Source organism: Megalopta genalis, chromosome 9, assembly GCF_051020955.1.
Source record: "Megalopta genalis isolate 19385.01 chromosome 9, iyMegGena1_principal, whole genome shotgun sequence".
Lineage (NCBI taxonomy): Eukaryota > Metazoa > Arthropoda > Insecta > Hymenoptera > Halictidae > Megalopta > Megalopta genalis.
This window is the reverse complement of record NC_135021.1, coordinates 19,484,956-19,508,467: the sequence shown is the minus strand read 5'-3', so window position 1 is coordinate 19,508,467 and position 23,512 is coordinate 19,484,956. Positions and strand designations below refer to the sequence as shown.

Genomic DNA, 23,512 nt, shown 5'->3' with positions numbered 1-23,512 from the left:
ACCATGCCGGTCTTCGTGTCTTGCATATCTCGACTTAAAACAGCCGACAGTTCAACGTCCAGATCCTTTGATCCTCTCAACCCCCAACGTTCATCCCCAAGGTCCAAATGTTTCACCCATTTAACCACCGAATTCCCCATTTACCGAGGTTTCCTTATTACATACAGTCGGTAACGAAAATTTTGGGACACCTTTTAAAACTGAATATAACTGTTTTAGAGTTAGAATAAACGATCTGAATTTTTTTTTAAATAATAAAGGGGCCAGTCTACTATACCGTAATTAGAATGCTTGTTTTTAATTTTGCTACCGCTTGGAATGACAAAAGAAAATGAAAATCTCTCATTCTTTAATTTTTTTATCCGAGCTTATAACGAAAATTTAAAAATTGTGCTTCGTAGATCTCGATAAGTTATGCGCATGCTGTGAGAATTTCATCGAAATCCGTAAACGCAAAGTCAAGTTACAAGCGTTAAAAGCTTTTGAAAACTGCAACATTTCTCACACTTATTGGTCGAAAGTGTCAATAATCGGGACAAAATTGCAATTATTACGATCTTCAAATGTTTACAGCGTGCGAGGGTTCTTCTTCCGATTCAAGAATTCTGCAACACTTACGTTTGTTTAATGTTGTTTCATTTTTAAATAATTCTCGCAGAATTCTTGAATCTGCTGTGGCAACATAATAGGGAATTCGTGTTCACCGTCACAAAGCACGCGAATTAGATTAGATGTTCTTCGTGATAAAGTTCACGTTGACAAGGGATATTAAATATTTGACTTACATAGTTATCAATCTCGAGTGCAGACGAGATATCTGATAAATCAAGTATCTCCGATGATCTGTCACGTTTACGATAAAAACAGCAAAAAAGTGGGATCCATGCGAAATGAACGGTAGATTAATCGGAAAGCAATTGATTTAGGGATTAACGTGACGCGGAACGTTAATCTAGCCGGTAGCTGTCCACGGTCGGGAAACGTGTTGAACGAAAATGAGAGAGGATTCCTGAAAGCCTGATCCTGAGACAAAGGAAACGGAATGGAGTATGTTACGTTCTGATGAGTTGCGCGCTTTGTACGTACCGCCGGGTATTCCTAGGGTAATTAAATCTTGTAGCTTCGAATGGAGGAAACACACTTCTGGGAATGAGACGAGCGGTAATGTTTTTCGGTGTTCAGCCAAGCGAATCTAATAGAGGAGATGAAAAGACCTCGCGAGAGGGATACGAAAGAAAGCGCGGAATTAAAAGGAAATTCGATTCAACCTCGGAATTGAAAGCGACGTTACCGCTGGCGACGTATTTTTAGAGTCGCCTAGCGAACGCCAAATAAAAATTACATTCTGTCAAATAAATGCCGAAAATCGTTGATTTTTAAAAGCCCGTGCAATGGGCACAAGAATAATTTTCATGCAGTTAATTAACTGCATATCGGTGACCTTAATAAATATGACCTCTTTCATTGATGACTCAGAGTGGTCGCTAAATAACCCGTGACGTTAATGCAACTTTAAACACTCGAATCGAACCAAAAAAAAACAAGAAAATTCGCAGAGAAGGAGCCGAGAGCCATACCGAATAGCGTTCATGAGAAATGCTTTCACGATTGATTTAATCGTCGGAAAAATTATATCGGATCAAACTTCGAAGATAAAATTAATATCTTATGTTTTATTTTTCTTTTACTAAACACAATTCCTGATTCTTATCTGACCACCACCGGACGATTGCTGTTCAACGAATCGCGATGATTTGCTTTCTATTTATAAGCGAAAATCATTTGGAATCGTTCTTACGAAACGGAGCGCGTCGCTTGGTTGCTAAATAGATGAAAGTGATTAATAAAAGGTGTGACTAAACCGGATCGGACGCAACCGACAGGGATTCGTTGACAATGGACAAAGCCCGGGAGACACATTACACAATTGACATTCAGAACTGTCGCAAGCTAATGCCTGTTGCCGATCTGTTTCGCTTTATTGCATTGAAACCGCACCGCAACATAAGCCGATCGCTGCTGATCCATATATTTGCTGACAAAATGTGTAAATCAACGCCGCCGATTAACCCTCAAATTCTAACGACCAATCGCGTGCCCGCGATTGGTCCCTGGTTACTAATAATGCTGCGATTAGACACACCGCTTACACCGTGGGCTGTAAATTTCATCGAATTAGACGTTCGAGCGGATACCTTCAGAAATTTAAATGCATATTAGATGAATCAAAATTATATTCTGCGATCTTCATAGCTCCCTATTTAATGGATCTCGGTAAAAAAATTGCCGGAGGATTCACTTTGGAAAATCGAAAGTTAGAGGTTGCAATTTTGCCAATATTGTATTCTATTCGTCTCGATAACCGAGTTTCGTTATGCTTTCAATTATTTTGAAAACGTGGACCGATTATGCCATGCTGTCAACCATTTTAGTAGCGTCCGCAACTGCGAATTGTGTAGTTTTAGATAAGATAGTGGACACATATCAGATAAATAAATACTTCGCAGTCACTATGTTTTTGTCTAATTCAATTATTTAATATCAATAGCGTCTATTGTTCTGTTCTCATAGATCAAATAACATTTAAGAATCTGTCGTAGTAGCATTTATTCGAATATTTGAATATATAAACAAAATATTTTTACAATTTATTTTCAGTAATTTTATTCTGTTTATTTTCATTAATAGGATTATTTCTTGACATAAAGTACTAAAATGTAATATTAACTAAAGATGTAAAGAAAGATTTATGTAACTTAAGATCATTGTATAATATTACATATACTTAGAATCAATTAAACAGTATTTACAAGATTAATATCAAGAATACTTCTTTTTTTACACTATCACATTCATGAACACGCTTGTAACTTATAGAAAAAAATGAAAAATAAAACAAAACTTTTTTGTAATTTTGTCTTAAACATGGTAGTTTTCTCATACGAACGCACTCACTCAGTTATGAAAAATTCGAAAACCAGTCGGACCGATTAATTGAGAATACTAAAATCCGAAAACCGGTCATTTCAAAAATCGATATCGGCGTGAACCCTAGAGGGAGCACCGCAGCAACAGCTTATTTGGTTCAGCCAGTGTTCAGAAGCCGTAAATAACTGATAAATGCGTAGTCGGTATACTGTATCAAGGATTCTAAATCTTTTCAATAACGGCGCGCCGAAAAATCTTTCCCCCCGAGATTATAGAGCGCATCGAGACGATAAACATCGCTAAAAATTCCTTATCGGCTGTATAGCGCGCTTATTCAAAGTTCCATCGCCCCACTAGCCGTTCTACGACGTGATTTTTATCTCGCGATATCGTTGGAATCGTGCTTGCGAAAAAGCTAGACTATTCTTTTCGTAGAGAAGATCCAGCCAACCCCCCTTCCCCGGCTGCCGCCCTGCTGCGCCGTCGTAACTACGATATTACGAATGCCTGCGCCACGTGCCTGCAGCTCGTGCAAAGTACGGTGCATTGTCGTCAGATAAGGATTTTTCGCTGAATCAGAAGAACAAATTTCCCGTATAAAAGCTCGGCAGAACCGTTCTGTAGCAGACCCGTCAAGATGTTCAGAACTGTGACTTTGGTGCTGGTTCTTATAATCGCCGGAGCCCTCGGTGAGTGAAAGCAAACAATTATCAAAACTCGATCTCAACTTTGATTTTCATTGGAAATTCTACATGTTGAAACTCGTTGATAAGGATCCTTTTGCAAATTTCAATTTTTATGGATCGTTTCACGAAACCTAGATTGGAGAACAAGTTCGTGTGTGTGTTACCAATAGTTGATAGAGCATTAATAATAAGTAGCATTAATAATAGAGCATTTCTTGTAGGGAAAGTAGTTCTGCGATATAAATAATATCGCTTAATTTAATCTTTAGTATTCCGAGTATTTGACAGAAGGAGAAGACAAAATAATCAGACAGTGGACAGATCAATTTTACAATTCTTATTTGAACAATTTTAAGGTTTCGGTGTACTTAGACCGTGATCCTATTCGCTCGTCTGTCTTCTCACAGATAATTTGATCGTATCTATAAAATGTACGTCGACTGATTGATAAGACGTCGATACAGATTTTATATCCCTTTGTAAGTCACTGTGTCACTATGTCTTTTTATGAGTTACGTGCTGTGTACGTAAACTATGGATGTGAAATTAACTCTTTATACTCGAAGCTGTTTCAAATTTAAATCCAAGAGAGCTTTTTTGACCAACAGTACAGTAGAGACTCATACGATGATTTATTTTTAAATATTCTGATACCAAAACGTTCTATTATTTAAAATTTTAATTCAAGTTCTTTACTAAGTAATAATGTATCTTAATAATAAAATGTTTAAATAAAAGAACGTCCGAGTATCAGAATATTGTAAAAATAAATGTTCGGACAAGGTAGTCTCCAGTGTATTGCCTTTTGATATGATTTCTTGCATTTTATTCGTACGACTGAAATTCAGTCTTTATAAGTTTTAGATGGTGTCGCAGAGACACCACACAAGTGCAAAGGGCTAAAATTACAATTAAAACATCAGCTTTTAAGTGAAATTGTGTCGAAATTGTAACGAATATTGAAAAATTAAAAATCGAACAATTGATTGAAAATTCAATCGAAAATTTCATCATTGCAGGCTCCGTGGTGAAGATGCTGCCACCCCTTCCGGACTCTCGTATCGTCGGAGGAGTCGCAGTCGATATTTCGCAACACCCGCATCAACTGAGCTTTCAAACTACTGGACACATTTGCGGTGCCTCGATCATCAGCAGTAAATGGGCCGTCACGGCTGCCCATTGCGTGGGGTAATAACACGAATGCGTAAAGCTAACAACGCGTAGACACAGACTACCCTAACGCTGTTCCACGTGTCTCGGAATTTCATTGGTGGGCCGGTGACAGTGAAAACTGCGTTTCACCACTCGATGTCTTCCGACAGGCGATGGAATATTGAATTGAACGGTTGTAAAATTTAGTAGCGCGGCGAATTCGATCGCCTTTGACGTCGCTTCACTTTCAGTTGTATCATTAATTATTCGGATAATTGAAAGTGTGCCCATAATTGAACTCGCGCGAATAATTTAATTATGCGAGAAGACAGAGCGCCGTTAAATCGCCACTAGTCGCCGCGATATTCTGTTATCGAATTAAATCGACTTTGGGGATTACATCATGCTTCGTATGTCGACTGGTTCCATAATGAATATGTGGTACGCTGAATGCCGGCCGCATATTTTGAGAAGGAAATAGCGCCCCGGTTTCATCCGGGCAGGGTTATAGTTGCCGCGTCACTCTCAGGTTAACCAGAATCACGGCATTTTGATGTCTCATTGATTACAGATCGGCACCCAGCCGTTACAGTCTGAGAGCTGGCAACAACAACAAGGACAAAGGCACTCGTCACTCTGTGAAGAACATTATCCGCCATCCTAAATACAATTCGAACACCGTTGACTATGACATCGCTCTTATCGAGGTGAGTGAAACCTTCGAATTCATTGGAATTCAAGCTGGTAACTGTGATCTAGAAAAATATATAAATCTCTAAATATGCTTTCTATATTTAATGTTGTTAGTAGTTGACTTTTATCGATTAATATTATCGGTAATTGAATCGTGTAACAGAATCAGTTTCATGCTCTCATCCGAGTTTTACAGAAAATTTGCCTTGATAGTGTCTATATGCTATGTGCTACGTCTGTATTGCTGTCTAATACTAATTAAGGTTAAGTTGCTCCGTGTCTGTGGCCATGAGAGACGTGGCGGAGCAAAAGTAGTAGTAATATAGGAAAGGTTATTTGTCGACATCCGACCCCGGACAGCTTGAAATATCTCATTCTTACAGATAATCTGACATCTGACACTCTATATTAAGAAAATGCTGGTGCCATTACAGGTCAACGAACCTTTCGTCTTCGGCTCTACTGTGAAACCTGTACAACTGGCTACTGCGGAACCTGCAAGTGGCAAAGTGGTAACCATTACAGGCTGGGGAGCACTGAGGGTGAGTTAAACTGTTTCTACATTTCAAGTTTGATTAGGTTCTCACAATTGTCAATTCTGATTCCCGATTAAGAATTTCCTGAATAAATTCTGCATTTTCTCTGCGATATTGTTTAGTTGGTAAAACGTCTAACACATTACTCTTCGCTTTGCTGAAACAACGCCAAATCTACCGGTCAAAACGACTGGTTTCACAGTTTTTGTTTTAAAATTGCTGGAATTATGCAGACACTTTCATAGGAAATGGTTGAAGAAACTTTATCCAAGCATAGAGGAGATCGAAGCTAGAAGTTCCCTTCTTGAGAGAATATAAAAAATGATTAAGAAATAATGTAGTTACTTTTTTCGTAACTCAGTTAACAACTTAGGCCAAGTAGATTTTTACTAAGAAATAAATGTTACTTTTTAATGAGATATTTCATTCTCCGAAGGAATGAAACATGATTTTATTAATAAATTTTGTCTATTAACTTCGGATTAACAGAAATACATATATATTTTTGAAAGACAAAGGTTAATCATTTTTGGCGTAAACGTTAATATAGCAAAATGAAAATAATTATCTAATATTATGATGATTTCATATAAATGTCACAAAAATAATGCCAAAAAATAAAAGGATTTACAAAAGTATAACGAGTTTAGAAGATTTATAAGATAAGAAGATATTCAAAAAAAAATATTGTTACTTCTTACTTTCTTCTTAATTATGAACTATATAGATACAATTATTTTATGAATATTTCTCCTTTGACTTCACAAGAGTAACGTCGAGTGTTCTCCGGAAGTGATTATTGTGACGGAATGAGTAATAAATAAATAGATTGCTTCACATGAAATATACATTTTTCAAAATTCCGCTTTCAACTACTTTCTTAGGAGGGTGGATCGACATCGCCGCTGCTCCAGCAAGTGTCCGTGCCTGTCGTGACCAGGCAGCAGTGTAAAGATGCATATAGTCGCATGAACGACATCACCGTCAGAATGATCTGCGCTGGTGTCACCCAAGGTGGCAAAGACTCCTGCCAAGGAGACTCCGGTGGTCCTCTGACCTCTAACGGCGTTCTTTACGGTATCGTCTCTTGGGGCTACGGATGCGCTAAACCAAACTACCCAGGTGTTTACACGAACGTGGCTAACCTGCGTTCCTGGATCAAGGAGAACAGTGGCGTATAAATAATCATATGGTAACGGCTGTCGCCAGTATTGACATTTTTGGGATTTCTAATCTCCCGCTTTTAGTCAATGCATTTGTATTTCTTTTTTCTCCTCTATAAAATATAAATCTTTCACATTTTTCTTCGTGTGGTGTCTTGTGTGTTCTTTATTCAAACCTTTGTGATTCCCAAATAATATTGACAGCAAAGGCAGTTCATTCGACCACAAAACGCTTCCATTCGCCGTCTCACCACTGCTCTAAAGTTCTCTAAACTTTCCCCGATAGTTCACCTGAATGTACACTTTGATCATGATGCCCGTTTCATTGAAACCATTTCGACTCTCCGTTTTCATCGCGCGAACAGATAATTTTATCGTAAGACAGTGGAGCCAGTTACTGTGCATTTGGTTTGTTTCTAGGCGTAATTAGTATAATTAATATATATATATATATATATAATATCATATTTATCGAATGAGGCACATTTAACTTTCTTAACTCTCATACAGATAAGACAAATGGAGAACGTAGGTGAGATCTAAATAAAGTAAATAAATACAAGATAATGTTATTTTTAATTATTAAAACTATTTATTGTATACAAAACAATGAATTTAATACTATAACTAAATAATAGTTCGATTATCCGAACACTCGTGTTTCCTTGATCACTTTGGGTAATCGAGGCTCTACGACATTTTATTAGAAAAAATATAAATGCATCCTTTCGTACATTGATTCGTCGCTAAAGCCGTTAAAAGTCTCTTTATTCTATTACTCTTTACTCTCGTGCCTCTATCATTTTCCTCTTTCATACTTCTTTCATATCGCAGCCATTCAACAGATAAGTCGATTCGTCGGAGACTTCTAAACTATTGGTAAATAAAGAGCATCGAGCAGTCAAGAGGGAGATGTGTGTGCACACACACGAACTCGGTGAACGTGTACAAGAAATGCGTTTTAGTAAGTGCGCGCGCCGTCAATTAATTTTAAATCGCTCGGAATCGAACGTGCGACTAATCTTGACACGTTTGTTCCATTATCTCGGCCTGGATACGCTATCGCTAATCACGATCTATCTCGGAACACGCTCGACGACAAAGGACAGAGATATTCTGTTTCGTCCGACTTGAGAGTTCTTTGCCGCTCTATACCAGAATAAATGTTAATGGATTGCCGGGGGATTTTTGAAATGCACGGAACAACACGATTTCGAAAGCGACCAATGATCGATAACGACGTTTATCGGTGACAAAATTCGACCACTCTCCGATTCCTGGTCCAATAATTTGACAGACCGGGCTCCCAGCTCAGTGTCAATTTGTGTCGACATGTCTAAGAGAGTGCTGTTCCTGATCTGGATCCTCCTCGAGGACGGTGAGTTGGACAATACGTGACTGTTCGACGGAATCCATTTCTGTGACTTGCAACTTCATGCAAATATTCTTAACTCTCCGCCGCAGTTCTTGCATCCGCAAATACCAGGCATGTGAACATCGAGGACTATCCGTACCACGTAAGTCAACAAGATCCATCTTCTGTATCTGTTAATACCATCTATTCTCTTCGTCGGAAATCCGATAAATTTCGAACACTTTCTGGAAAACAGTCGTATTGTGTTCTCTAGAGTTTTAGTGTTTTTTGTCAGGTTCTACGGTATGCAGAAATTATATTTTGTAAGAAATTGAAATATTTGTTCTAATTTGCATTGAGAAACGTAGACATTGGAACGTCTACCAAGTAGCACAACGGGGACTACGTCGGCAAAATTCAACAGTTGCGTCTGTCACGATATGAGATATGTTTTTTTTACAGAAACTGCTTATTAGGATTATATACTATTATTATTATATATTATATATATATTATGTTACTATATATTATATATTATATATATATATATATATATATATATATATATATATATATTATATTATTATATATTAAATACTATTATTATTTTGTATTAATAACGTAGGATGAAAGCATTCACATATTTTATTTCTATGATCAAACTGTTAATTATATGAACATATCCTGAAGTAATTTTAGTTGAAACTCTTAAGAGGTAGGGTTTCCATTTATTTGAACCGAAGTAATTGTTGCTAACGTTAATTTAATGCTAAATTCCCTCTTATAGTATGAGAATAAAAGCAAACATGTGCGAAGCAACTTTTTGAACAATTTTTTGCTTCTCTGACTTGAACGTTTTTTAATACAGTAGAACATGTTATAACAGGGGCTAGGGCACAGAAATTGCGGCAGTGTTGATATTACAAGAAAAAAAGGGGATGTATAACACGGTATTTACGAGTTGTATTTACATTTTTACAATGTAGCAGGAGCAGATGCGACTGAAAGCGAACATTAGTGCTCGCATGCTAGAAAAAGAAGCTTTTTTTTATTTTAAGTGAAATGTATCATGGTAAAACTTTTTTAATTTGTACATTTTTCCCTCTTCTAGAATAATGAAACTGCGTGTTACTGTTATATTTACAATATTTCCTCCATACTACTGTTAATTAATATTTATATCATGTTTTCCATTTCCAAGAGCACGCATAATTTATATTCAGATAATCTGCATAACATAAAACGTGTCCGTCCTCTTATACAAAATTTTACTGTGATTATTTTGATATTGCACAGTTTTCAATTTTCTGAGTAAAACATATTCCATTTCTTGTTACTGTGCAGTATCGGAAGTTTATAAATTGTATTTATTTTGTGAATGGGTCACTTTTCTAATCTTATCGATTCTCGAAATGCACAGTATCGTGTAATTCCACAATTGATACGAATTTTACGGTGATCTTGTTTTTGGAGATCAAACATTTATAAATTCTCATACGTTCCATTAATGAGTCACTTCTTATCTGTGTATTTAACATCTCTCCGAATTTATCGATTATCGAAATGAGCAATATCATTTACTAATTCCACAAACTTACGGGCTTATATAAAAAAGTTAACCCTTTGCACTCGAAGCAATTTTAACTATAAATCAAAAATAATTTCTCTCATTTATAGTATTTCCATTTTATATTAAATTGAGTCTTGTGGTACAACAGTTACGGCAATTTACGGCAATAAATAATTTAGCAATTTCTTAAATCTAAGCTTTGTAAATATAAAAATTATCTTGGAACGTGCTATAACAATTTTAGTGGTGCCTGAGAGTCACCACTCGAGTGCAAAGGGTTAAAAAACGTGAGTTTTCTTTTGTCATACCAAGCAACAGCAAAATTAGACGAAGGTGTCATCTAAAAAATAAATTCAAGTCGTTTAGTCTAGTTTTAAAGAAGTTATTGTGTTTTAGAAGGTGTCAACATACTTTTCAGCGTGACTGTACGTATACGATTGCGATCGCGTTTCTGTATTTCAACGTTCAAAAATAAGAAAGGAAATTCGTGTTGGTTACGGGATGGGCTAATACTTTACGACGGACGCATAAACATAACTTTTCACGACCCCATCAAACTAACCACACCATTCCGTACCGCCACCATGAGCACCAAGTGGGTATCTCACCTCACGTGTAGCCACAAAAATTTTCAATCTTTCCGGGCCATGAACTCATCAACCAAAATTCGGTACGCAGTTTCCACTAAAAAATACGTCGCTCCACAAAATCAGAGGAATCACAAAATCATAATCGAAAAGTTGTCGACTTTCGACCCTCTATAATTTTCTATAGAATATCTGAGAACATTTCACCTTTACGATTGGCCAATTCTGGTCGCTTTTCCTTCACCGCTGCATTCAATTTGTCCAGTTGCTAACATTCACGGATAATAAAAAATAACATAATAATAATAATAATAATAATTTTATAATATAACATTTACAGATATCATAAAAATGGGAGCGAGAGACATCTATAACTGAAATCGGCAATTACTTAGTTGCCAACCCAATAGTTCGTATTGGCACGATTTTCATAATAACAATGACTACAAATTAAGCAGAAACTTCCAAGGTGAAGGCGCAACGATGTGGGGAGGTTTTTCCTCACTCGGAAAATTGAAACTCTGTTTCATTTCTAACAGAATGAATTCCGAGAATTATGTAGACATGTTAGATGGAGTTTTAATTCCATTTTTAGCATACGTAAATGGGGAACATGAATTTGTATTCCAACAGGACAATGCAGTGGTCCGTGTTTCCGTACATTCTCGCGAATGGTTGAAGTCACAGAACATTCCCCTAATGGGATGGTCTGCATGTACCCTTGATATGAACCCCATAGAAGATTTATGGGGCTACAATGGGGCCAAAAGTGTGTACTTTATTGAAGCAAGGTGAATTTTGCGCTAGTGCGTTTCAATGTATCTAAAATGTCGAAAGTTCGGAAATGTAGAATTTCATTAATAAAGACGATCCCAAAATCATTATTGCTGAAAATCAAGAAGAAAGTATTTAATGTCGAACATGCAATAAAAGTGACAACATCATGTGATGTGGAGCGGTGATTTTCGTCGTACAAATTAGTTTTCACCGAGAAACGCCAACAACCAACGCCGTCAAATTAAAAAGAAATGCTACTGTAATTCGGAATATAATACTGTATATATGATAATAATATAATATATATATAATAATACAATACTGTATAATACTGTATATAATATATACAAAAACACGGGCACGTGCGAGCGATGTTGACAGTAAGTCCATCGCTGTACCGTCAATGTAACAAACAGCGATCGAACCGGTTATCGGAGTGTGCCACGCGTTCAAATCACCGTCGTTCGTGTTGCAGGTGTCCATCGAGAAGAACCGGAAACACGCGTGCAGCGGCGCGCTGGTGCACGAGTCCTGGGTCATAACCGCGGCATCCTGCGTTTTCGGGCGAGTATATATTTCTTCTCCCCTCCGCGGAATTTATGCCGCGCCACGCAAATTGCCTCGCCGTGGAAAAAAATCAGCGGATTTACGGAACCGGGTGTGGTTGCTTGCAGGGCTGACCCGTCGACGGTGTTCGTGCGAGTCCGGACCGGCACGCTCGCATCCGGCGGAGATGAATTGGAGGCGTGCAGCATCCTGGTGCACCAGGATTTTGATAAATACGTGCTGCTGAATGACATCGCGCTAATAAAGGTACACGGCTAGCTTTTAAAACCGGCTGAAAGCACATTTATTCCGCGACATTTCGGCCCGCGAGCCGGAAGCCGGACGTTTATCACGGCGGCGCACACGCCGACCGGAAATTTTATTATTGCTTTATCGCTTCTATAAGGTGAGCCGGCGCGAATAGCGACGCTATCGTTTTACAGCTATTTCAACGACAACGTGTGTCGTTTCTCTCGGAAGAAGAACATAAGAGTGTTGGAGACAATAATAATTTTAATTATAAAATAATTGTAATAAATAAAAAAGATTCAAGTCGTTTAGACCAGTATGAAAAAAATTACTACGTGTTAAAAGGTAATCGAATACTTTTATATCCAGGGGTTGCAGTTGATATATCTTCGTGATCTATTATCAACAGTTTCACGAATTGCATCGATGAAACTACATAGTTCTGGGTGCAATTTATGGGTGTTATCTCTATGTGCGATCTTATTGGTTCAAATAAAAACCGGTTCTCCGAACCGAGTGCATATAGCTTGCAGTAATGTACTAATGATTTGCAGTGCGAGGGAAATATCATAATACAGTATGCTTCGGCGAGAGAAAAGAGTTTAATAAACATTGGAACAGTGATGTATTGTCGCTCGATTAAATGTGCCGCGCGTATATCGGCGCGCAACGGTAATTATTGAGTTAATTATATCGCCGAGAACAAACGGGGTCGGAACTGTTTCGAATAATTGTTCTCGCGTGCGCGGGTGTACAGCCTGTCCCACGGGTTTTTATGCAAACTTTACCTGTGTGTTTTGCACATGAAAATCTAGAATAGAATGCCGTATTAAAATGTCACAAATATTAATCAAAACATACGGTTATGATAATAATCTTTGTTTGAATTCTGTGCTCAGGTAAATATTAATTTTTACCATTATAGTGTAATAGTTTATGTTATATTATGAATATTATATTCAATGTTTAAAGTAAAAAAGAAACTTTTTCACACTTTTCTAGCAGCTTTGAAATCTTATGCTCGTAGATGTCCTGCCTTCTATTGGCAAAATACTGACACAAGTGCTTTCTCAACACTCTTATAAAACAAAATGTTTTTGAAAAAACGAAACAGCTTTCCGAACGATCCAATAAATGTCTATGTAACTTTGGAATCTTGCAGTGAATGCAAACAATTTCTATTTTCCATAAAAGTCCGTGGTCCAGTTGTTAAATTTACGGACTTGTCGTTAGGACATTCAAATATTAAAACACGATCTTTTTTAATGCAGTTAAAGGTGCCCGTGCAATTCGGAGAAAAATTGCTTCCGATTGGCCTACGCGACGAATGCGATGGAGAACCGAACGATGGAACGATTTGTTTCGTGACAGGATGGAAACACAACCTCGTGAGTCCGTTTCGTATTTTCTGGGTGCTGGTGATAGCTATCGATGCCACTATGAAATATTTAAAATTGCCTTTCTCAGTTTACCAGATTAAATTCGCTAATCAGTTTCATATAATACCGGGCGCATGTACCTATATCATCGAAGGATGTTACACACCCCGTATCGTATCGCGCGCAAAAGTTATTTTCAAGCTGTCCGTTCTCTGCCCGCTAATAATTATCATTCTGTGTCATCGTGTGGTCATTAAAGCGCGAGTTCATTTATTAAATACTCGCTTTCACGCGATATCTGATTCAATTTCGGCTCGGATATGTACAAACACTATGCATAGTGGAAACGGTAAAACATAAAATTGACACGTTTGTAGTCGAACACTGCTATTTCCGCAAAAAAATCGGCTTATTTCTATTTTATTGATAATAATAAGCTTCTCAAAAATTCTGACCAATTAATATCTCTTCAGAAATCCAGAGTAATAGTTATTTGAAAAAAAATCGTGTTGATTATTCGAGGTGAAGCTATTAATTGCGAAACGTAAACTAAATTGATTGAAAACCAAATTGAAACAAAATTATGTTCTTTTCTTTATACTTTAATGAATTTATTGCTTCTATCTAAAAACATTTGAGTCAAAGTAGCAATTGTTATCTAACGATCCCTTTTTATATCGATGTAACAGTTACGCCCCTGATTCTCTGTCAGAAAGATGAGAAATTGGATTTAAAGTAACCGCACTGCAACAGTAATATTGTTGTCAAATAACGTGTACCATGGTTTGTTCAATATTCATAGGATATTATAAAGTCTCCTAGAACAATGTGTTACAGAGTATACGCATTTTAGTAAAATAATAATGGCTTTACTCTATGAGATGTACAAGCGAGTAGTGTTGTACGAACACAAACATATAAGTTGCTTCGTTATGGACCAAAGGACGGAACATGATACGCCTGTAACAATAAACTGTCACCATGATAGCGTGGAATCAGGGTGCTCCGAGTACCAGTATCGTGGTGTGCCAATCTTTTATACAGCAATTACATAAATAAGATACAAGGTAGACTACTAACTATCCGAATCTACAGTCCAAACTCAAGCACTATAACGACTTAACGACTTAACGCTTAATTACCATAGACAATTGAAACGTACAAAACTCCTATAAAAGGCATCGCGAGAATCACTAATATTTATTGTGTTATTACACGAATACCATGGCCACACGAAGATCAAATTAAATTGTTCTTGCTTTATATAATAGTAATTAGTCTTCGAATTTGATGCATTTACGACGGAAATGAGAAGACGTAATCAAAAGTATTGTTGCACTGTTTCCAGCTTGTTAAAACTATAAATACATGAAATAAATGTCTGCATAGTTTATTCCAGTTATTCGTAGTTATATTAGTAGTAGTAGTTATATATGTTATTATTATATTCGTAGTTATTATAGTTATTTATAGTTTTTGTGCCACTTTTGACACGCACACCAGTCTTATTTTGCATAAAAATCCTTAATCTAGTGATATTGAACACTCCCAAACGTACATGGACAAGGACAATTTATTGAACACGTTTGTTTCATGGTGACTAATTATTAATTATTGTTAACATTGAAGTTAGATTTAATTAAAATTGAAACAGGTCTCACGAATCTAATATATGTAATTTTTAAGATTCCAGTAAACTGGAATCACTCTATATTATACAAATAATATAGTAATAATATAAATGTGATAGTAAAATGTCAAAATTCGTTACTATACTGTTACTATATATTCTTACTATATACTGTTATCATTTGCTTGCCGATAGTGTAGTGAATTAAAGAGTGTTGCAAGAATGGTTCAAGTAGTTTCGTGATGGAGTTCTTAATCTTACAGATAATAAGTGATCTGATAAACCAATCGAAATTGATAACGATCAAACCTTCAATCTAATTAAAAGTAATCAAGATCATATTACAAAAGATATTGAAAATATCGCACTTTTGCATTGGCGAATCATTTGCATCTGTTTCTTATTGAATGTTTCAATATTACTTTCTGACACATTTAATATACAAGCAACAAGTAAGCTGCATTTTCTTCGAGCAAAAGAAAAATGTTGTAAATCAAATGTAAGAAACGGCAATTAAAGAGAAATGAACTTCCTCCTGTAATAATTTTCACAAGTTGTAAATACTGTAATAATATTCTTCAATTCTTCTATAGTCTTCTGTATTTGCAGATTCGTTTTTGTCATGAAAGCATAAAATTCGTAGTCTAATAATAATAATAATTATTCTACTCTATTCTATATATAATAAAATAATATAATAGATTATGGAATTTTCCATTTTTTGCCACTTCAGTTTGCAACGAAAAATCTGAAAAAATTCTCTAATATGCAACTTCCGATTCGAAATACGCTACATTTTTTTCAAATTTTAGGAAGCAAGCGGAAAGAGAAAATATGCGGAAAAGCGCACGATCTAATTTATCCCGTAACTAGCCGTACAGGTTAACTACAGGGTTGAAATCCTGCAGAAATGAGTTTTTTGTGAACAGCTACCAAACGGTGTAATATTCGTGTAAAAAAAAGCTCTAAGGGATATATTAAGGGAAAATTTTTAAGACTCCTAATGACATTTTGATTTGTTCATATGTTACATTTTCTCGCATCGTAAACACCAAACACGATATAATTACGATCATAATTACTTGGATAACAAGTGATTAAAATTTCGGTGTAGAACTCATTGCACAAGTAATTACAAGCGTGAACGTATTACGTATGACGTTATTTTAATCGGAAAGATAAATCGAAAACGATAAAGTTTCATTGACGAACAACCAAAAATAAGGAAATTTGATTTTTTAATTTCACTGATAATTAAGTGAGATTTGTGGTGCACGGTTAAATTAACATATTAAATTGACAATTGACATTTCTCTCACTCTTCTCCAACCACAGTGATTGCGATGAGAAGAAAGGAGATCATCAAATCATCAAAGTAAACATACAAGAGTGAAAATTTTGTTTCTAGTAATTTTCAAGTTTTTTTTATAATTATAACACCAATGGATAGCTAAGACTTTTTTATTATTAAAATGAGTCCAATATCATTTATGGTGTCTGCTACAAATAGAAAGGCAAAACAATAATTACTGAAAATGAAATTTTCTTTATTCCACATTTATTTTCTGCTGACTGCGATGGCTCCGTTTAAATATCGAACACGAACAGTCGTTGATCGGATGAAAATTTTCTGAAGTAGTGAGCACATTTTCATCGTAGAACTGGATTATGCTATAAATCCTAATCTCTTATTACGTACAAAATCAAATTATACGTTCACAACGTATAACGAATCGATGTAAATTTAACCGTGCATTACTGCACGAAGAATGTATTAGGTCTACCGGAAAGTTCTGTCCGACAGTGTCACTTCAAGTTTCAATCCATATGCGTTATTGTGTTATATTTCAATTAAAAAACGGACAGAACTTTCCGGTAGACCTAATAGTACCCCTGTCATAACTGGAATTCGGCGATTGCAACGAACGAACGAATTCTAGGAAGGACCAGGGGAGACGCAACTGACAGCGACAGCGGTGCCAATAGTGAATCAAGACACCTGCATCTCGAAGATACCCAGCTACGAGCCGGTGTTCCAGAAAATGCTTTGCGCCGGTAACATGACCCTCGGGGTGGAGACGTGTCAGGTAAGATGAAGACAAGGGAACTTTGACGAGGGGTGGGGAATGGTGAAACGGTGGGCTGTGTGCATTCGCGAGCCACGACAACCCTGCGACACCTAAGATCCTGTAGCGTCTGCTAAGCAGATCCCTCGACGTCGCGTCGTCGCGCGACGCCACTCGTCGTCCAGAGTCTCTCGGTGTGTGCATGTACATATTGTAGACCCAGCGTGCACTGGGTTTTGCGGCCCGAGCACCTCTACCTAACCAGCCCATTTTGCTTATGGGCTTCGATGTCAGACGCAACCGTTTCGGGAACAATGAGAAACCCGACACCCAAAAACGGGCCGCTAATGTGTCTGACGGCCGCATAAACGGGGAGTTTCCCAATCCGATGTGTCGGCGAAGTGATCATTAGGAAGATAGATGGCTCGGCGCAATATGCGCTTGCTATTGATAACTAGCACCGCCGGATCTCCAACGAATGGGAGTTCTATCGGTGATATATCAACCCTTTCTTCTTTGGCCATCAACAAAATGCAAACCGTTGATGAGAATTTGAAACGTTCTTTTCGGATTACTCCGTTCTGCGTGAAAATTGATCATCCAGCTTCGGTGCCACGGTATTTTAAGAGATTCACGATCACTTCGTTTTTCGAGATAAAGCAGAAAATCTCGGTTTTCGCATTTAACGCGAGAACTACTTTAACGCCACTGGCGTTATATATAATAATTTATAATAATACATATAATAATATATAAACTTATATAAATATATGTAAATAAAATTATAACAATTAATTATAATATTAATTATATAAACATATATAAATAACTTTTAACAATGCCACGATTGGATATATTTAAACTTGCTATAATTTCTGTTATAATTTATCCTTGATTAAAAAAGTATATGTCTAAAAATATCTGATAGAAACATTTTTATAATATCAAGAACTGTGAAAGAAGAATCCAATCTCTTTAACTAGGTTTATAGTTCTGGTGTTAACGATGATATTTTCACTTTTTGTTATACGGCTTAAACTTGCAGTCGTTAAACTTTATAGTTTCAGCGGATCTTTATGAAGATTTTCATTTTCATCAATTCTTTCATAAAAACCTGAAGCAGGAGAAAACTTCTTATACCAACCAAAACATTATCTGTGGCGAACGTGGAATAACGAAACAATTGACACTCGTCGCTTGATCGATATAAATAAAACAATTACAAACGATACGAACAGTTTCGGATGATTTAGACACAGATCGCTTCGAAGCTGTGCAGTTAAGTGTAAAATGAACAAATGGTACAAAAAATCATACCAAATCATAACTTATATGTTCAATTAACTGTTTCTTGGTACGATGATAATTTTCTAAAACGAGCTTCTCCCGCGTTTTCGGGATAAACGACGCGCTGTGCGACCGTTGCAGACAATCGAATTGCTGTAGGGCGTTGTTTCGTTAAAAGGCGTAAAAACATCAGATTAAACTCGAAGGATATAGCGCTTGACGCTTAGATTGAATCGGTTCCATTTACCCGCTCCGGGGAATCGCGTCGATCATTGAACGCGCGCTCATTCATTATTGAACATTCAATTCCGTCTCGTCCGGGGAAATCGTCTTTGTTCCTCGTTCTTTCATCGACGCGTCAAAATTCCGACCTCCGGGCACCATAGCGCGCTCGCGAACACGAAAAACGAAAAAAAGAGAAGGTGGACGAAGCGAATGGATTCGGTGGCCTGATTGTCTTTTATGCGTGGGCGCCGCACTTGTACCGTCCTCCTGCGATTCAACGCGCGCCGGGCGAACGCTCCCGCGACGAATTCCGTCTGTCGATTGCACCCAATAAGCGGACAATAAAGTCTGTGACTCGAGGACGCGATTGCAACCCCAAAAAACCGTGTCTAACGTTCGCCGATAAATCATGCGCGGCGCACCCTTTCTCGCGCGAATCCAGTCGGCGCTGCGTCGCGCCGCGTCAGCGGCGAATCGCGAAGCTCCGACGCGCTCGACGAAACCGGCAAATTTATATGGACGATAATTAACGCGTAAAACGAACGACAAACAGCTGGGGCGCGCTTTCAATCAAGGAATATTCGGGCTAATTTAAATCATCGTAAATTTGTCACGAGTCCCCGAGTTGCACCGAGCTGTGCTCGTTCCAACGTGTCCGCTGCGCATTGTGCTTGGGACTGTTATAATTCTTCTTTAATTGCAGCGATGACAGGGATTCGCGGGATGATTCTTAATTGCAGCGCGATATTTTAAGGGATCGTTCGGGGGACCCGGAGCACGGAGCACCGTTTGAACAGAGATTCTAATCTTCTTTTCGTTCGGCGGAAGACGAGCCCGTTCCTCGCTGAATTATGTTTCCTTTTCCGCGAAAAGCAGCGCGGCGGCTTCGCCGTGCGTTCCGAATATATTAAACGCCAGTACTCGGCGAAGTGCAACTTACCGAGAATTGATAGTAAAGCGCGATTTGAATCATCCGGTGACGAGATTAGATTATATTACGTTACAGAGTAGCGTTTCTCGAGTACGCCTGCTCCGATAACTCGACTATAAAAGTTTATGCACTTATACCGTGTCTAGAATGACTCGGCTAAAGGAGGCTACCTATAGTATCTTTTTGAATTATGTTGATTCGGCTGCGAATTCTATTTACGTCGAAATTGCGCATGTTCGATTAAAAATGGGAACTTTATTAAATGAGGTTATGAATATCATGCTATTAGGTTCAGACAATAAAGATTCCTATTTGACTCATGCATCTTGGTACGCGCCGACCGTGTATGTGTATAACACGATCGAAGTGTTTAGCGAATGCTATTGCAGCGAATGATTTCGAGTAGCAATGCAACTGTTAACTAAACAAATGAAATGTCAGATTAAATATAAGCGAATGGCAAAAGGCAGGCACACGATCATGGCAGCCGGGAAATTAAACTAGATTTGGAATCGAAGGAGCGTGGATGGGTTACGTTGGCGCGCCGGAACTCCAATATACCCGTTTCGACCCCCACCCCTTTGTAAATCTGACTTAATCTCTCGGCTAGCATGTGTATTAATGCTCATTTCCACTGCGCTGGCTTTTGCCGATTGGTTCTGCTGCTTCCGTTTCAGCTTGGGTCGATGTTGCACGCCACGAAAAGCCAAACGTCGGTATTTTTCAATCGAGCTATCGGCTTCGTCGTTCCTCCTCGCGCGTTATCGGAGGACACGTTCGAACAAATCTTCCATGCTGTCCCTATGTGCGTATCTGGTAACCAAACTCGTACAGAAGGTCACTCTTCACGAGACGGCTCGCGACGGGTAAATTCGCAGAATGATAATGAACGAAACGATTTTATTTTATGAAATCTGCACAATAATTTCTTCGAAGCGAAAAAGTGTAAATCAGCCAGAAACATTAATCTAGAGATAGCAGCTGAAAGAACAGCTTGCTTACGATAATCGGTCAGAGATTATCCACGATTCGCGCATAATCATTTTAAAGAACGTGCAGCTTAAGTGTTGATTCGCTGGACAAGTCACCTTAGGTGGTTAGTTTCATCTCAGGATAAATATCAATAAATGAATACCGTTTCAATCCAAGCATCCTGTAAGACACAGCACAAAAGATGCATCGCGTTATCAGCAATTGTATGTGTGTGCGTTTGAATGGCTATTGAACACCATTCACGGCGCATAATGGAAAATTATCACAATGCAATAGAGATTTCAACGCGCGCTTTCATCGTTATAATAATAACAATAAATTCGACGGTGCCGCGTAAAGAGCGATACCCTATCGGTCGGCTCTTCCAGGCCGCCAATAGATTTCAATACCATTTTTGCCCAATTTTCGCACGGAAAATACAATCCCCCGAAAGTCATATAACTCAGCCCGCCTTTTGAAATCAGGCGAACGGGCGCTGGTGGCGATTCGAATATACGATTTTCTGAATACGATCCTGCTTTAAGAGGGGAAAACTAATTGGAATTTTCCAGACCGCTCCCGAATCGCGTAACGATTCTAACGCTCTTCGAAATAATTGTCAGCCTCGGCAAAGAGAATTTTCCGATGATTTATTTTTTTTCCTACCACCGATCCGTTTGACGTGTCTCTCTCTGCGTCCTGATTTATAACGTTCGTCGCTGACGGATATAATAACTTTATAAGATAAATTTCTCTATAATAATATAATTACTATATTATATATATTATTTATGTATGTAATGTAGCAGCTAAAAAAACGTATGTGGATAACGTATTATGTAGCATTAAATCGTCAGTTCGTATCACTTGGTATTTAATTATATACCCACGTTTTTTAGCTGCTACATTACATACGGTTAGATACACCTAATATAGTTACAAAACAACTATAATTTTATTACAGGAAAAATTCATATCTCATTCACGGTGGTTGTCCCCTATGTGTCAGCTTGAAAGCAAATCTGGAGGTAAAGGGTTAATGGTTGTAGAGACGCGATATCGTTGGAAGGCGTGACAGTTTTCATTCGAGGTAGAGAGGGCGAAATGACCGGTCGCGTTACCGCCGAAATAATTGGTTCTGGAGGACAGTGGAGCAGAATCGGGCGACGCGATCCTCTTTTCGAATCGGCGATGCATTAGCAAATCAGCGTGGGCGGCGCGCGCTGCGAGTAATCACTGAAACTGTCAACCCTCGTCTACTTGCAGGGCGATCCAGGTGCTCCGCTGATGGAAGGCCAGACGCTGATTGGCGTTCTATCCTATGGATTAGGGTGTAAAACTATGATACATCCGGCCGTGTACACCCGTGTCAGCAGTTACGCGGCGTGGATCTCGGCGAATTCTGGCATCCGCTATACATGAGATGATATTCGCGAAACTACAATGTCAACACCGCTAACCTTCACCAAGAAACGCTCTCGCGCTCTCGCTGCGAGTGCCGCGCTTCGAGCGGAGCGAAGCGGAGAAGTTTCCGCACGTCCGCGTCTCCGCTCCCCGCGACGCCAAAACGCTCTCTCGTAACTTTACAAATTTGTCGAACGCTGCAAAGAGTTTTATGGAAATATAATGGCGCCGGGAGAAAGGAAATTCCACCTATTCGCCGCGCACGAATGACTTCCTGTCGCCATATTGCGCGCGGCGTTTCATTTTTCCTTGACGCCGGTTCACTTTTTTATTTGCATTCCTTCGCCGAGCGAAGTGTTTTAACGGATTTCTGTCTCTAGCCGCGGCCGGAGCGAAAACGCGACTCGCGCGGAAACAGAGAAATGTGCGCAACGCGGTTTTCAATGCGAACGTTTGATAATTGTGCGGGTTAGTGGAAAACAGAATGTAACTTGCTGTTCGCTCTATCGTAGATGTTAAAATGATTTTTGTATGCAAATAAATGCTGAAGAACGATCTTCTTCCATGGTAATTATATCCGGTGGTATTGTTTATTATTTCTGTTCTCGCAACGATGTATGTTTCATGTTCCTTTCTTGAAGACAGTTTTGATATCAACGCTGGAATGTGCGAACCTTTTTGACAAAAATATAACTGACTGTTGGGTTAGGATTATTTATAATTTTATTTAGTCATTTCTTTCAACGTAATCCGAACCAAAACCCTGACTAATTGTTAATTTGTTATATTAGTTATATTAGCGTTACGTTTCAATTTTATCGTTTAATTTTCTGGACCCAGTAAGTACACCTTGAATTTCCGTTTTATTGCAAATAAAATGGGTTACACCCATCATATAGGATTACCACTTATTTCGATCCCTGGACAACTCCCTTCGTGGTAAAACTTTTAATGACGATGACGCTGTAAAATCTCACTTAACTCAGTTTTTGGCCGAAAAGGATCAGACTTTCTACGAGCATGGAATTTTCAAGTTGTCGGAGAGACGGCAAAAGGTCATCGAACAAAATGGAAAATACATTGCAGATTAAACTTTGTTCCAAGTAAAAAGAAATTTGTTATTTCATTGAACAAATCGGCGATTACTTAGTTGCCAACCCAATACAATAGCGACGTAAATCAGATAAAACGTTCTGTATGTTAAGAAACAGCCTGAAACATTTCCTTTGACGCAACTTGTATAACCCACATAACCGAGGAATCCGGAGAATTCGTAACCGATACGGTTCTCGAACACGGAAATTCCGGTAGAAAAAAAAGAACGGCGAGCCGCGTTCGGAGCTTGTAAAATTCGCGACAACATTTGCACAGGCTCGA

At 38.2% G+C, this 23,512-nt stretch overlaps 2 protein-coding genes across 4 annotated transcripts; both read left to right on the top strand.

Moving 5' to 3' along the window:
* The first annotated feature begins 3,459 nt into the window (after positions 1–3,459).
* Positions 3,460–7,299, top strand: LOC117224611 (trypsin-1). The gene is made up of 5 exons (XM_033477670.2): positions 3,460–3,617; positions 4,634–4,802; positions 5,338–5,473; positions 5,894–6,001; positions 6,880–7,299. The coding sequence occupies exons 1-5, from the start codon at positions 3,566–3,568 to the stop codon at positions 7,174–7,176; spliced, it is 762 nt and encodes a 253-aa protein (XP_033333561.2). The 5' UTR covers positions 3,460–3,565; the 3' UTR covers positions 7,177–7,299.
* Positions 7,300–7,981: 682 nt separating this feature from the next.
* LOC117224631 (trypsin-1) lies at positions 7,982–22,711 on the top strand. 3 transcript variants are annotated; one of them, XM_076524443.1, is made up of 8 exons: positions 7,983–8,122; positions 8,263–8,536; positions 8,623–8,675; positions 11,922–12,010; positions 12,121–12,259; positions 13,513–13,629; positions 17,191–17,337; positions 21,998–22,711. In XM_076524443.1, the coding sequence occupies exons 2-8, from the start codon at positions 8,491–8,493 to the stop codon at positions 22,151–22,153; spliced, it is 747 nt and encodes a 248-aa protein (XP_076380558.1). In that variant the 5' UTR covers positions 7,983–8,122; positions 8,263–8,490; the 3' UTR covers positions 22,154–22,711. The 3 variants fall into 3 exon arrangements, with proteins under 3 accessions (XP_033333611.2, XP_076380558.1, XP_033333610.1); XM_033477720.2 differs by lacking the exon at positions 21,998–22,711 and adding an exon at positions 21,696–21,991 and having other exon boundaries at positions 7,982–8,536; XM_033477719.2 differs by having other exon boundaries at positions 7,996–8,536.
* The last annotated feature ends 801 nt before the right edge of the window (positions 22,712–23,512 follow it).

What these genes read in the sequence shown, in the direction of transcription:
- LOC117224611 (XM_033477670.2), top strand. Translation starts at nt 3,566, where the DNA reads ATGTTCAGAACTGTGACTTTGGTGCTGGTTCTTATAATCGCCGGAGCC. An exon ending in TATAATCGCCGGAGCCCTCG is followed by an intron (nt 3,618 to 4,633) that starts GTGAGTGAAAGC and finishes TCATCATTGCAG; the next exon opens with GCTCCGTGGTGAAGATGCTG. An exon ending in CAGGCTGGGGAGCACTGAGG is followed by an intron (nt 6,002 to 6,879) that starts GTGAGTTAAACT and finishes CTACTTTCTTAG; the next exon opens with GAGGGTGGATCGACATCGCC.
- LOC117224631 (XM_076524443.1), top strand. Translation starts at nt 8,491, where the DNA reads ATGTCTAAGAGAGTGCTGTTCCTGATCTGGATCCTCCTCGAGGACG. An exon ending in CTGGATCCTCCTCGAGGACG is followed by an intron (nt 8,537 to 8,622) that starts GTGAGTTGGACA and finishes TCTCCGCCGCAG; the next exon opens with TTCTTGCATCCGCAAATACC. An exon ending in GCGGCATCCTGCGTTTTCGG is followed by an intron (nt 12,011 to 12,120) that starts GCGAGTATATAT and finishes GGTTGCTTGCAG; the next exon opens with GGCTGACCCGTCGACGGTGT.